This window comes from Scardinius erythrophthalmus (genome assembly GCF_964197995.2).
Source record: "Scardinius erythrophthalmus genome assembly, chromosome: 19".
Classification (NCBI taxonomy): domain Eukaryota; kingdom Metazoa; phylum Chordata; class Actinopteri; order Cypriniformes; family Leuciscidae; genus Scardinius; species Scardinius erythrophthalmus.
In genome coordinates, this window is record NC_138239.1 from 19,840,103 (window position 1) to 19,855,523 (window position 15,421).

Below are 15,421 nucleotides of genomic sequence, written 5' to 3' on the forward strand. Positions count from 1 at the left end.
TTTGATTTGAGCTAAGAAAAGACTGGAGTTGAATGAGAACAGTTTTCTCCAATGCTTTGGTAATAAAGGAAAGTGTCGAGAGAGGTCGAAAATGATTAAAATCCCTATCATCAAGTGAAGGTTTCTTGAGAAGAGGTGTAACAGTAGCTTGTTTTAGGCTATCAGGGAAAGTCCCTGAGCACAAGCATTTATTCAGAAAAGACACCAAACATGGTCCAACCGAATCAAAAATCTGTTTGAAAATACGGGGAGAAAGAACATCATGAGAGCAGAAGGAAGGTTTCAAATGGTCAATAATTTCTCTGAGAGAAACTGTGTCAAAAACACTCCATATGGCTGAAGAACAACAACGTTCAGGTGGAACATTAGCAGATGGTTGTAATTGAGATCTTAGAGAGGTGATCTTATCACAGAAAAACCTCGAGAAACCTTCACATAATGATACTGAGGGATTTGAAATCACATTTACAGGAGGATTTAGAGCAGAATTTAACACAGAAAATAAGGCTTTAGAACTATGATGATTTTTTGCAATTAAATTAGAAAAATACTTAGACTTAGCAGATTTCATAGCTTTCTGAAAAGCACCAAAACAGTTTCTGAGCATTTCATAGGAAATTTGTAATTGATCATTTTTCCATTTACGTTCTGCTTTATCTACAGGCTCGCCTCAGAGAGCAGATGTTATCATTGAGTCATGGTTCAGTTTTAGGTTTTAACTTCTTAGGTTTTAGAGGAGCAGTGATAGAAAACAATACAGGCATATGATCTGAGATCAGAGTGTCAAAAACCTGAGCACCAGTAATGGAAAAACCATGAGAAAGAACTAGGTCTAAAGTATGTCCATGAGTATGCGTAGGATCTTTCACCCACTGAACCATGTTAAATGAATCATTGAGATTTAAAAACTCCTTTGTTAGAGGTTTTGATTGACAGCACACATGGATAGTCCACTAGCAGAAGAATATTGTTATAATTAGTTACACATTCACCCACAAAAGCAGTAAATTCATTTATAAAATCTTTCACTAGGTGAGGGGGCCGATACACCAGCGCTAACAGAACAGGATCATCACATTCCAATCGCAACAGCTGTACTTCAAAGCTACTATAAATTGTAGATGGAACAGAACGACAGTAGCTATTAAAACTGTTTTTTTAAATTACCACTAGACCACCCCCGTGGCCAGAAGAGCGAGGAGAGTTAAAAAATGTGCAGCCTGCCGGAATCAAGTCAGAGAAACGACTCATCACCATCCTTCGTCCAAGTTTCCGTGATGCACATAAAATCCAAGGTCGTGGGTAGTAAAAATGTCATTTAAAAGCAACGTCTTATTGACTAGCGACCGAGTATTAATCAGAGCCATCCTGGAAGGTGGTACAGAGTCAGAGATAACGGGAGCAGTGACTCTGAAGAGTAGCTCCACCACGGCGAACACGGATAGGAGGGTAGCAGGGGATCGTCAAAGGAGAATCTGGGAGAATGGGCCGAAGGCAGCGAGCTTTGAGCAGCGAGCCAACATGCCACATACACTGGCGCCATATTTTTTCTTTTCCAACAGGTTAAATACTATTGTTAAGTTAACGAGTAAAAATGTATTATCTTCATTCACATGTTTTTAGCAAATATGAGTCTGGGTTTCATATTCCTGGTTTAATGTCTTGTCATTTGGTGTTTTGTACTCATCTAGGCTGGTCTGGTTTCTCGAGACAACCCTGATCAGCTGATCATTGCGCTGGAACCAGAGGCTGCGTCCATTTACTGCAGGAAGCTCCGCCTCCACCAAATGGTTGATTTGGGCACCAAAACAGCCCTGAACGGTTACAGCCCAACGGAGAACGTTGGGGGGGGAATGACCCAGGGTAAGCTACACATACAGTCTTTTACCATATTACAGGTGCATAGCATTCTGCTATAAAGATAAGCCAAATCACACTCATACTGTTCTAGTTATACTCAAGTTTATGCTACAGCACTTAAATGCTTGTGGATAATGTTGTCCATGTGTTTTGATGCCACTAACCTGGCCAGTGATTAGTTCTTCAAAAGGCATAAGTTACTGTGAATAGTAAGCCAGTCAAATTACAGCTTGGCAGATCAGTAAAGTTCAGATAGTGAGTGAACAAACTGGGCATGCTGCTGTTGAGGCTAGTTCAGAAAATTCAGTTTTATAGGGGGCTATAGTTGTTCGGCTAGTCATGGTGTGTCTTTTTGAGAGTGAGAAAGACCAAAAAGATACTTTTTTTTTTTTTTTTGCTATACATAGTAAAGCAGTGAACTGTAAAGATGTTCTGTTCTTCAATGTGAAATGACCCAATTTTTACAACATCCACTCTTTCCCAAAACAGTGCTATAAATTGAAATGGAAATTATTCAACTTAAACTAGCACTGAAATGGACTTTACTTCTAAACTAGAGCTGCAGAATGCTTATTAAACTCTCACCGCATTGAGGGAGAAGCTGATGATGCATTCAGAAATCAGTGGGAGTGAGAAAGGGAAAGATGAATAGCGTTTAATTTAAGCTCATTTTAGATGACTAATATATTTTTGTTCGACCATGCATGTGTTTGTCTGCATAATGTAAATAGATATATCACATATACACTACAGTTCAAAAGTTTGGGGTCAGTAAGATAGTGACTAAGACATTTATAATGTTTTAATGTTCTTTTGAACTTTCTACTCATCAAATAATCCTGAAAAATGTATCATGGTTTCCACAAAAATATTGAGCAGCACAACGGTTTTCAACATTTATAATAATAAGAAATGTTTCTTGAGCACCAAAAAAAAAAAAAAAGATCAGCTTTGCCATCACAGGAATAAATTACTTTTTAAAATAGGATAAAATATCAAATTATTTACTGTATTTTTCATCAAATAAATGCAGCCTTGGTGAGCATGAGAAACAGACCCCAAAACAGTAGTGTATTTACAACCATACATGAACAGATGGTTATTCAACTATGGACACTTTTACTTTCCCAAGGGTTAATGTTTACATTTTATAATTCATTTATTTATTTATTTAATTTATCTTTTATTTTGTGTCATTTTTTTTTTTTTTTTACTTTGAAAGAAATATATACAAAAAAGTGTGCAATCCAAATTCAATCTTAAAATATGTAAATTAATCAATTAAAGTGTCCATAGTTGAAGAAACACCTCATTACATTCCACAGTAAATCAGGACATGGTATGTCTTGCCAGTTTATGTCACACACACCAAAGTGTAATGTAATTGCGTCAAATTCAAACCTCAGAAGTAAAGGTGCTTTTGTATAGAAGCAGAGCCGAGTGCATCTTCTTCTCCTTTCCCCTTCCTGTCCATTCCAGTTCACCACCATTGCCCTGCTCATGCCCTATTGATGACTGACAGCGCATGCACATACACAGTCTGCTTTGTATTAAAAAACGCATTTTCAGACTAGTACATTGTATTTCAGTGGTCTGTGATTTTAGAAATGACATTGAAAAGTAATTTTTCATGTGCATTCAGAAGGCAACAGTCATTTGGACCACTGCTGAATGGTGATGCCAGCATGAGAAACAGCTTCGGCAAATTTACAATCCCCCCAGCCCATCTCTCTCTCTCTCTCTCTCTCTCTCTTTCTATTGAAGTTTGCATGCACATTTATTCATAATCATGTAATTGTTTGAGGTCATGCCTTCCATTCCCTTGGAAAGAAAACAATTTTAATTATACCAAAAAATGTTAACAATCTGTGTCTGAACCATTTGCAGAATTAACCACATTTGTAAAGAGTTTAATTGTTATTGGTTGATGTCAACATTTAAGAATGTTATGATGAGAATGTTATTTGGTCCATTAAACTGTATGTCTGAAACAGCTAAAGCAGAACTATCATTCCTGTAAAATACTATATCAGGGGACATGTGACATCAGTGACCTCAGTCTGATGACATCAGCAAGCACATCTGTAACTCTAAACCTTACAAAAGAAGTGACAGAAAGAATTTGACCAGATGGATTTTGTGCAGTAAAGATGACAGCGATTGTTGAAGTAATGGTGGCATGGTGAAAAAAGAGATTATGATGCATAGAAAGAAAGTCTAAAATTACATGTGCTCATATGCTGTTCTATAGATAGAGAGAGAAAAAGAATGAAGGACAAAGGAGTGTTTATTGATTATTTTAGCAGTAGTAGTATTTGTGTTCTGATAGTCTGTATATTTGAACATGGTTATTTTAAGAGAGCCTGAGACGGGAAGCAGTTGTGTGAGGCGACAGCCATAGATCTTTTGAAAGAAGTATCTTATTTTCACAAAGGCTGCATTTATTTGACCAATAATTATGTGAAATATTACAATTACAATAGCTGTTTTCTATTTTAATATATTTTAAAATGTAATTTATTCCTGGGATGGCAAAGCTGAATTTTCAGCATAATTACTCCAGTCTTCAGTGTCTCATGATTCTGATTTGGTGTTTCTTATTACGCCTGTATTTTTTCGGTGCCCATGTTAACAATTACAGCAGTCACACTGAGGTGGCGTGGCAGAGCAGAATTGGCAGTGCTGCGATCATTTCAGCGCCAAGTATATTTGTATTTTTGCTGTGCCGCTTATGCTGAATTAGCCACAGAGCATTGTTCTTGGTCAAAATGCACCTGAGTTAACATGAAAAATAACAACTTTCAACAAATGTGAGGTGTTCCCAGTTTCACGGTCACCGTATGACATTCAGAAAACTAAACTAAACGAAAACACATTATTGGCAGGTGTTTTTACCAAAACATCAAAGGCCTGTTTAAATGATTAAAACTAGAGGTACATCTTAAATTTAAGATTAATACAAAGTTCTGTCATGAAACTCTAGATGGTGCAGGGCAATAGATCCTTAGCTCAACCTGCTTGTAATCATATCGTTATCTATAGGGCACCGCTGATTGGTTCCTGCTGTATCAGTAGCCAATGGGCTCGCTTACTCAACCTGTGAAAGCACAATGGGCACTTGCTGCTCCCGCTCTGCATACGCACAGCTTCTGCGCTGCCTCCGCACTGCTTGCACGTCCAGTGTGAACGGGCGTTATTATCGTTATCGCTTCTTAATATTTTTGTGGAAACCATGTTAATTTTTTTCTTTGATGTCTTTTCTTTCTTTCTTTTCTTTGAATAGATTATTTGATGAATCGAAAGTTCAAAAGAACAGCTTTTATTTGAAATAGAAATCTTTTGTAACATTATAAATGTCTTTACTGTTGCTTTGGATGAATCGTTAACACTTTACAATAAGGTCTCCATTTGTTAACACTAGGTAATTCGTTAACATAGACTAACAACGAGTAAATGTATTTTTACAGGATTTAATAATATGTTAATATTACTTAATAAAAATGTTCTTGTTAGTTCACAGTGCATTAACTAATATTGTTTATTGTTAGTCCATTTTAATTTTAATCCATTTCTAATATTAATAAATTGAAATTATCATTAGCGTTGACCAAATGTAACCATTTAGGAATCAATGAAGAATTGATATACAGCACATCTGAAGTAAATTATGTTCTCCTAAACTTTTCCACAAAACCAAATAATTTTGTTTATGGTTTTTGTTGCATCGTTTTGTCCACATGTAGTTCATTGCCTTGATATTTTGATAATCTAGGAAGAGCAGGAAGAGGAAGAGGAAGAGCAAGTGAGTGTCTAAATGTGGCCGAAATCACCCATGATCACAGTGCAGTCAGGTTGCACCAAACACAGATTATTTACAGGTTTCTTCATTATCTATCCACTTTCATGTTGCTTGAAACATTTATGTTTTTCCCCCTTTGGAATAGCTGGTTTTTCCATAAAACAGAAATGCATTGTGATCAACTGGCTATCAAGTTTATTTGCAACTTTGCTTGTATTCAAATAATAATTTAAATATCCATATGTATTTAAAAAAAAAATTTTTTTTAGTCCACATGTAGTTCAGTGCCTTGATATTTTGATAATCTAGACTGTGGTTCCCTGTGAGTGCAGCTAATGAGTTGTGAATTTGCTATCAGGGTGGGAAAGGAATTTCAGATGTGGATCTGTCGTGTGCTGAAAACACTGTTAGATGGAGCGGTTAGGTCTCCCACGCCCCATCAGAACCTGCCATGTACTGAAAAAAAAAAAATTCTGCATTGTTTTCTGTGGGTTGGAGGAAATGTCCATCTGACATCAGTCTCCATGCAGTTACTCTCCCGTAGAGCTAACACTTCCTGTTTGGGAATGTTTACAACTGTCAGGATGGCCATTATCCTCTGATGTCATCAGACCAACAGAGAACTTTATCAGACCAGGACACTCTCCCCCCTCTGCAATGAAGGAACAGAGACTTTTGCATTCCGGTTCCAGTCAGGAAGTTCACAAAAGTGAAAAAGAGAGGAAGTCTTTCAATCAAATATTTGTGGAAAGATAAAAAAGGATGTTGCATGTTCATCCAATATTAGACAAAGGTGACTTTAGATATTTAATTATGCATGCTCGTTTCTTTTTTCTTTTTTTTAATTCACATTTTTACATAAATTACATTTACTGTCATCCAATATCTAATTTCTTAACACTGTTAAATAGAATCAATAGCGAAAAAAAAATATCATTTTTTATATATATATATATATATATATATTGTACATTATAATGTTATGACTTGTAGCATTTAAAATGATTGATTTTAGTTAGTGTTTTAGTTGTTATTTATTTGGACAAAAATGTAATATAGTTTTATTATCAGCCGCAACATGAAAATAATGATCAACTAGCAGTTTCAACTGGAATTTTAATACCGTGCATCCCTTTAAAATGTAAGTTTCAAATAAGTAAATAACAGCTATTTTACTGCTTCTCTTTAAATTCATAAATTTCCTTGAAAATACAGGAGTCTGCTTTTTTCCAGCAGCATCACCCTGCTTAAAGAAATCACATGCAGCCCATGTTCCTTTCTAATCCTGTCGCCTTGCCTATAGAACTGCCACATACACACACACACACACACACACACACACAGCTTCACGCTGCATTCTCTCTCACACACACTTCCTGTCTCTCTCTGTCAATAACCAGCCAAGGAGCTTGTGCGCCGTAACCGACAGAGCCGCACCTTTCTGGTGGAGAATGTCATAGGAGAGCTCTGGTCTGAACTCACTGAAGGTAGAGTCTTTGTCTTCTCACACACTTTTCTTTTAGTATTTTGCTCCTGCTGTTTCTAATGCTGCTGTCATAAGTTAAGAAAGCCTGAAGCTCTTGAGAAGGATGCACTAGTCTCAAATAGCTAGACCTTAAATACAGACCTCGACGTAGCTTATTCTGGCTAAGAATCATCCAATCAGATATGAAGAGACTGACTCGCATGTGAAACAACAGATTACAGTATGGTTTGTTTTTATGCACAGATGTGTATAGACATTGCGTTTAGAAGTAATAAAGTAAAGTAATCCCTGGATGTGCCAGACTAGATGCACCCTAGCTGAGAGCATAAGGAAGATGCTTAGTTTGAAAGCCCTGCTCTGGTGAACCCCGACTTATTCTGCTTTCTGAATTAGCAGCTGCTCAACCGTCAGAAACTTTGCTATTCATCACTGCTGGAATAACCTCCACGCAAATTAATGTTGTTCAAAATCATTCCAAATTTCACTACATTTTCAGTGTTAAGGGGATAGTTCATTCAAAAATGAAAATTGTCATCATTTACTCTCCTGAATGTTGTTCCACACCTGTATGTTTTTAAGAAGATATTAGTGAGTAAATAATGATTATTTTTTGTTCATTTTTTGGGTGAACTGTATATAGTAAATAATATACAAAACCTACATAAAACTTTAATTCCAAAGACTTCTATTTGAAATCCCAACCAGTGAACCCTAAATGTAGGTCACCGTTCCCCTGACACCATGCAAAAGCACTTGCCGGATTTTTCCGTCACTCACATCCAACATCTGCAGAGAGTTCGTGGAAAAGTATAAAATGTCACCAGACCATATGTAGATCCACTAATTTCTTTTCCTGGTGAGCCTCAAATGTTGTTTCTGCTGCTGTAGGTGACCGTTATGTGGTGGTGGATTGTGGAGGAGGGACAGTGGATCTCACTGTGCATCAGATCCGGCTGCCAGAAGGACACTTGAAGGAGCTTTACAAAGCTTCAGGTACAAGACACAACTATGACTGAAAGCTTGAGATACACATTTAGCTTAAACAAGCTTTTATTTAAAAGATAACTGCTATTCTTAAATATGTAATAACTGAAAATCTTATTTCCAATCATCTGAAATCATTTTCATCTTTCCATCCTCTCCGTAGGAGGCCCGCACGGCTCTATCGGTATAGATTATGAATTTGAGAAGCTCCTATGTAAGATATTCGGACAGGATTTCATCGACCAGTTTAAGATCAAGCGTCCGGCCGCCTGGGTGGATCTGATGATCGCGTTTGAGTCTCGTAAGAGGGCCGCAGCTCCTGACCGAAGCAACCCGCTGAATATTAACCTGCCCTTCTCTTTCATCGACTACTACAAGAAATTCAGAGGACACAGTGTGGAGCATGCACTGAGGAAGAGCAAGTGAGTGTCTAAATGTGGCCAAAATCACCCATGATCACAGTGCAGTCAGGTTGCACCAAACACAATTATTTACAGGTTTCGTCATTATCTATCCACTTTCATGTCGCTTGAAACATTAATGTTTTTCCCCCTTTGGAATAGCTGCTTTTTCCATAAATCAACTGGCTATCAAGTTTATTTGCAACTTTGCTTGTATTCAAATAATAATTTAAATATCCATATGTATTTAAAAAAATTTTTTTTTTTAATAAATTATTAAATAAATATTATTATTTATACATTTTACTTTTCATAATATCCTATATGTGTATATACAGTGCTATGCATAAGTTTAGACACCCATTCTAAAGTTGACTAAAAAGAGGAATAAAAAATCATCTTTTGGAAATTGAACTTAATGCCTTAATTAAAAAAAAATAGGAAAAATCCTAGAGATTGGCATGGTTTTATTTCAGTTAGCCTAATAGCTAATTTGATTTGCATTGAGAGATAATCTTATGGAAAGTACTCCATGTCAATCTCTAGGTATGGTGAAGGCTATGTGATGATGCGGGGCTATTTTGATCCCAAAGGCCAAGGGAACTTTATCAGGATGCATAGTATCCTGGATCCATGAAGTAACTGGCCTTTAAAAATAAAAATCTGCCTGCCTCTATGGGAATTTAACATAGGGGTGTCTGAACTTATGCACCCTGTATTTTAAGGAAGAACATTTATTTATTTACAATACATTATTCATTCACAAAGAAAATTGGTGTCCTTAAAGGTTGGATTTTTCCTAATTTTTTTAATTAAGGCATTAAGTTCAATTTCCAAAAGATGATTTTTTTTATTCCTCTTTTTAGTCAACTTTAGCATGGGTGTCTAAACTTATGCATAGCACTGTATCATATATCCTATATAATATTATTATTATTATTATTATTTTATTAATTGTTTTACACATTTATTTCCCTTTATTTGAGATATATATATATATATATATATATATATATATATATATATATATATATATATATATATATATATATATATATATATATATATATATATATATATATACAGACATACACACACATACATACTTGGGCTTGACTTTAACACCTGCTAAATGCGGGTGGATTTCAGCGTTGCCGTGTAAAACAGTCACTCCTATTAGCCACTTTGGTGGGTTGAATTTTATATATAATAGCTACATTTCAGGTGCCTATTTTAAAGACTACTATTGCAAAATGTATAATAAACTTAGTGCAAGGTAGTGTTGTCAGAAATATCGATTTTTCAATGCATATCGATACTGAAATATCTGAAACTCTTCCAATACTCATTTTCCACAGAATATATACACTAAACCAGCTCTGCTTTCTCACTCTCTCATCTCTCCAACAGCTAGTTGACACACAAACCCTTCTCCCTTTCGCTCGTTTCATTTGCTCCGGATGAATATTGTTGGTATTACAGGGCTTGAATTTTGTTGTGGGATTGCATTTATTGCGCATTATTTTATTAATTCCTGCAGATTTTGTGGTCACACCCAAAGTGCGCACACATAAAGCCATCTCTAAATTGAGTTTGTTTTCGCTGCTTATTGCACTTAAACCATCAAATACTCACAAAATAATGTCAAGATGCCTGTCTTGGCGAGTATTCACGCAAACACAGTCAGTTATGTTTTAAGTGAATGTAAACAGTTGAGAAAGAAAACGTGTAACAGTATAATGGATTTGTGCGTCAAATTATGAGGTGATATTAAAAATATCTATATGGCAGTTTTTCCCCATTATATTGATTGATGGCCAGTGAAAATGCTGAGTGACTAGTGTGGTAGATTTTTCTTACATACCTGGAACCTAATTACCTGGGGCCTCTCCCGTCGAAATCCAAGCGTCTACAGTCGACACTTAAAAATCTTTATACTCTAGCTCTGCGTCTACAGTCGACAACTGGCTTCGAGTTCGACGACGTCTCGTAACTAGTAACTTTGGGAAACTACTAGCCACAGTGACTGGAGAGCAAAAAAAGAGCAAAAAGTTAATGTCAAGTCATGTATGTATGTATATGTATATATATATATATATGTATATGTATATATATATATATATATATATATATATATATATATATATATATATATATATATATATATATATATATATATATATATATATATATATATATATATATACTACACGGTAATATACAACAATTACCTCAAAGGCAGAGAGTCAGCAGGAAACAGTCCCCAGTTTATGGCAATGGAGAAAAACATATAGTTGAGAAAAATATATATATATTCTAAACATATAGTTGAGAAAAATATATATATATTCTCCATTGCCATAAACTGAGGGCTGTTTCCTGCTGACTCTGCCTTTGCGGTAATTGTTGTCTGTCTCTTTTGAGGTTGGGCATGTGTGACCTACAGCCCCTGGAGAGTTAATCTGTCTATTCATGACTGCTGTCAATACCGTATACACAGGCTTTCAATTAGCCATCATGCCCTGTATAAAGATGGCCAAGTCAGCTAAATGAATACCATGTTTGTGTTGTGTGTGATTGCTGACTATGTGCTAAACACTCATAATTGTGTTTGATGAGGTGAGGGGGGGAGAGTGGGCAAAGTTAAAGTTATAATTGTATGCATCCGGCTACAATATTTTTACACCACGGCCAAGTAAAAAGATTTTCCGAAAATGACTTAAAATAGTAGTCTTCTAAAACCAGTTATAATGGCATCAGAATCTAGTTTTATCATTCTAGCATTTTTTTCCAAAAATGTCATGCTGTTATATTATTTAAGAGTTAAATTTATTCTTTCCTCCTAACACAGTAATGAGCTAATCAGTCGAGAGCCATGAGCAAGACTACTCTAACTTGCATGTTATAGATTTTTAGCTCTTATGTCCCTCAGGGGACAGTTTTTCCAACAAGCAGGCGAGTCAGAAATCTCTGAGCACTCGTTCAGCCCTGCATCACACTGCACTGCGCTGCATTATGGGAATATGTGCATCTGTTTACTGGAAACCACAGCTATTAGCACACATGTGCTGCCTTTTATAGCAGTGTAAAACCTTATTACATAAACTCAATAATATCAAGTTTCTCAGTAGTCTTCTATATGTGAAGAAAGCTTTTAAACTGCACCGAGGCCAACTGAGGACACTTATTATTTATTTTCAGTCTATAACTCTTGCTATTTCTCTTTTTGTCTCTCTTCTGCAGTGTGGACTTTGTGAAGTGGTCTTCGCAGGGAATGCTGAGAATGAGTCCAGATGCAATGAATGCACTGTTTAAACCAACTATAGACCACATTATACAACACCTGAGTGAGTACTCGCCCTGTTCTACTGGAACAATGTGCCATATGAGTTACAATTATTGACAGACGATGCCTGTATGTAATGTACCGATTCAGACAGGATTGAGATCTCTGGAGTTTTTAAGTGAAATGGGAGTGTTTGTTGTTCGGATTTGGGTGTTAACCATGTGCTCTGGATACATGCGTCATGAAACTCAGTGAAATAAACAAGACTTATAAATGGGGATCGGACTGCTTCTTGATTTATATCAGATGAAATGGCAGCAGCACCTCACTTTCACATCGGATCAAAATTGCATTGTTGAGACGGGGAAAAAAAACAAAACAAGTTGCATCCGTGTATAGGTCACAATTTATTATTACATTCAGAACTAATGAAAAATACCTGTAAATAAAATGAAACTGCTACAAACATTATAAACTTGTATTATATTTTCCCTCATTCCACAGAAAATACTTTTGAATTAAACAGTATTCAGCATCGAATAGGAATGAAAAATATATGAAACAAACATAAATTATGATGAACATCATTAATTGTAAATGGCAAGTCTAAACAAATTTATTTAAAGCAAAAATGAAACTTTTCTTTTAGGTTTTAGGTAAAATGTATTTAATCGATTCAATTTAAATATTTGTTTAATGCCATCTTTTTTTGAAAGAAGGCCAGTATCACCGATACCAATACTGCTACTAATACTCTCTATGAAATTGATTTTTTTCTCAATTTTAGCCATTAATTATAGCCAATTAGCATTACAGTATAATTGCAAACTATCAATTTTTACATTTATTAGGCTTTAAAAAATATAACGACTTTTAATTTAAGTGAACTTAAAACAATTTTCACATAAATCCATTATAATAAATGTCACATTTACCTGCACTTCAATATATCAGGGCTCAGTTTTTTCTATTGGCCCAGATAGATCGGTTCAGATTTTTATTTGCCCCGTCAAAATGCACAAAGAGTCATTGTTTTCATTGTTTCTGACCCATGTAACCCTGTAAACAGTGCTTTAAGATTTTCGGGTAGGTCAAACAAGTAGGATATATACAGAAATTGAATAAAGTTATCAAACACTTCAGTCTTCACTGCATAAATCATAAATTACATACAAATTAATCCTTATTAAAACTTACAAAAGTTATTCAGTCAAGAGCAGTGTGTGATTTTTCTCCTTTTCTTTTGTTCTTTGATTATCCTTAATGACAGACAGCAGCGGGTTTATTAGGCTCTTTGACATGCTGCACACGACACGGATTTGACACGTTTCCTCACAACTCTTTATGTTCATTTAAGACTTCATTTAACTCATTTAAGACTGTTTGCGAGGAATACCCGACAAAACAGGCGTTTAGGCATAATTTTGTGTTTTTGTCCGTTCAAGCGCTGTGTTAAGCAGCTTTCAATGCGCGCAAGTCGTGTGTATCACCGACAGGAGATTCACAGACGCACCAGCACTGCGTTGCCGCCTCATTTGTGTCTTATCGCGCTTGAATGGTTTAAAAGCTTTTGAATGAGTAAGAGCGTGATCATGTTGTGTTGGAATGGAATCAAAAGGCCAATTCACACTGCACCAGCAGACACCGTCCAACGCCAACAGACATTTGGATGGTGCGTCATCTGTAATCTGGTGATTGTTCACTTTGGTCGGCATCTTTCAGTGCAGTACGACTTGGCCTATAGTCTGAAGCTAAAAAATTGTAGTCTGTATCTGTAATTGTAGTCAAATTGGGGCAAAAATCTGGGCAAAAGTTGTCGTGTTTTCCAGCCTTGAGTAGAATCTGCAAAGCTGTATAAACTAATGGGCCGTTGGGAAGCACAATTAGGGCATGCGTTGGCCCAGTCAGGGGAGTCTCGACCATCTGCCCAAAATACTCCAGCACACACAGAACTGGGTCAGAACTCAGTCCCACTGTTCTCATGTTGGTTGAGCACAGCTGTGATCTGTTCAAACAAAAACTACAAGCAGAAACACCCCTGCCAATGAACTGCATTTTTGGCATTTTGATGAAAACCGGAGGAATGTGTAACATGCAATGAGTTCAATTGTTTTGTAATAAATCTTGTAATGACGTTTGTCAAAATCTTGTTTCTCTTTCTCTCCCTGCTTTCGTTCTTCTATATGTCCTCCAGCTGAGTTATTCGACAGGCCGGAGGTGACAGACATCAAGTTCCTTTTCCTGGTGGGTGGATTCGCAGAGTCTCCACTGCTGCAGCAGGCGGTTCAGAATATGCTTCAGGGCCGCAGCCGAATTATTATTCCGCATGATGTGGGCTTGACCATCCTCAAGGGGGCGGTGTTGTTCGGCCTGGATCCCAGCGTCATAAAGGTGCGGCGCTCTCCACTCACTTACGGCGTTGGCGTCCTTAACCGTTTTGTAGAAGGGAAGCACCCGCCCGAGAAGATGCTTGTGAAGGACGGTATGCGCTGGTGCACCGACGTTTTCGACACGTTCATCTCTGCCGATCAGTCGGTGGCGCTGGGTGAAACGGTAAAACGCAGCTACACGCCGGCGAAGCCGTCACAGCAGGTGATTGTCATCCACGTATACTGCTCAGAAAAAGAGTCTGCCATTTTCATCTCAGACCCAGGTGTGAGGAAGTGCGGTACGCTGAAGCTGGATGTGAGCGGTACCGAGAGTCCAGCGGCACGAAGAGAGATCCAGACGCTCATGCAGTTCGGAGACACGGAGATAAGAGCCATGGCTATTGATGTGGCGACCTCTCGCAGTGTCAAAGCTAGCATCGATTTCCTTAGTCAATAGAAAAAGATGAGGGATGAGTAAACGACACTGCAGAAACTCAGTATTTTAGTCATGTTTTCCAGAAAAATGTCCCAACATCCTTAAAACAAGATCCATTTGTTACTTTTAAAATTACTTCTTTACTATAATAAAAATACTTTTATTCAGCAAGGATGCATATGTTGATCAAAAGTGACAGTAAAGACATTTATAATGTTACGGAAGATTAAGCAGAACAACTGTTTTCAAGAGCAGCAAATCAGCATATTAAAATGATTTCTGAAGGATCATGTGACACTGAAAACTGGAGTAATGATACTGAAAATTCAGCTTTGCCATCACATGAATAAATGAAAAATGTAAAAAAAAAAAAAAAAATTATCATAAATGAAGAGACTTTTCAAAAACATGACCCCAAACTTGTAATCAGTTGCGTATTGAATTACATTAATTTGCAAATTGTTTTATTTTCTTGTAAACATTAACCACTGAATTGTAGATTTATACTTACAAGAAACAAAAAACTACAGGGTAATAAAAATACAATTGTGAAAAATAGTCTTAATATCTCAAGCAGTTCTGCAGGATGTTTAGATATTTTGACTGGAAAACAAGACAAAATGCTGATTAAAAATATCTTTTGCAGTGTAGAAGGATAGAGAAAAGAAAGAGAAAACTAAAAATAGAGATTGAGCAAGAGATGAAGTTTGTAGGTTTGGAGTCTCAACTAATACACCATGTTTGCTGACTTTCCATGTGACATTCGCTTGAATAACTGTGCCATTCGTGTTATTTTATCC

The 15,421-nt window shown here is 36.5% G+C and overlaps 1 protein-coding gene across 4 annotated transcripts in view; it reads left to right on the forward strand.

Annotated features, from left to right (window-relative positions):
- Positions 1 to 14,982, forward strand: part of hspa12a (heat shock protein 12A) — a 35,000-nt gene extending 20,018 nt beyond the window's left edge. For 2 of the 4 annotated variants that reach the window (XM_081348053.1, XM_081348054.1), the window contains exons 7-12: positions 1,692 to 1,863; positions 7,060 to 7,146; positions 8,034 to 8,138; positions 8,293 to 8,551; positions 11,774 to 11,877; positions 14,011 to 14,982. In XM_081348053.1, coding sequence (XP_081204179.1) covers positions 1,692 to 1,863; positions 7,060 to 7,146; positions 8,034 to 8,138; positions 8,293 to 8,551; positions 11,774 to 11,877; positions 14,011 to 14,642 — 1,359 coding nt within the window. In that variant the 3' untranslated portion in view covers positions 14,643 to 14,982. The remainder of the gene's footprint in view (positions 1 to 1,691; positions 1,864 to 7,059; positions 7,147 to 8,033; positions 8,139 to 8,292; positions 8,552 to 11,773; positions 11,878 to 14,010) is intronic. The other 2 variants (XM_081348055.1, XM_081348056.1) reach the window with 1 other exon arrangement.
- Positions 14,983 to 15,421: the final 439 nt, after the last annotated feature.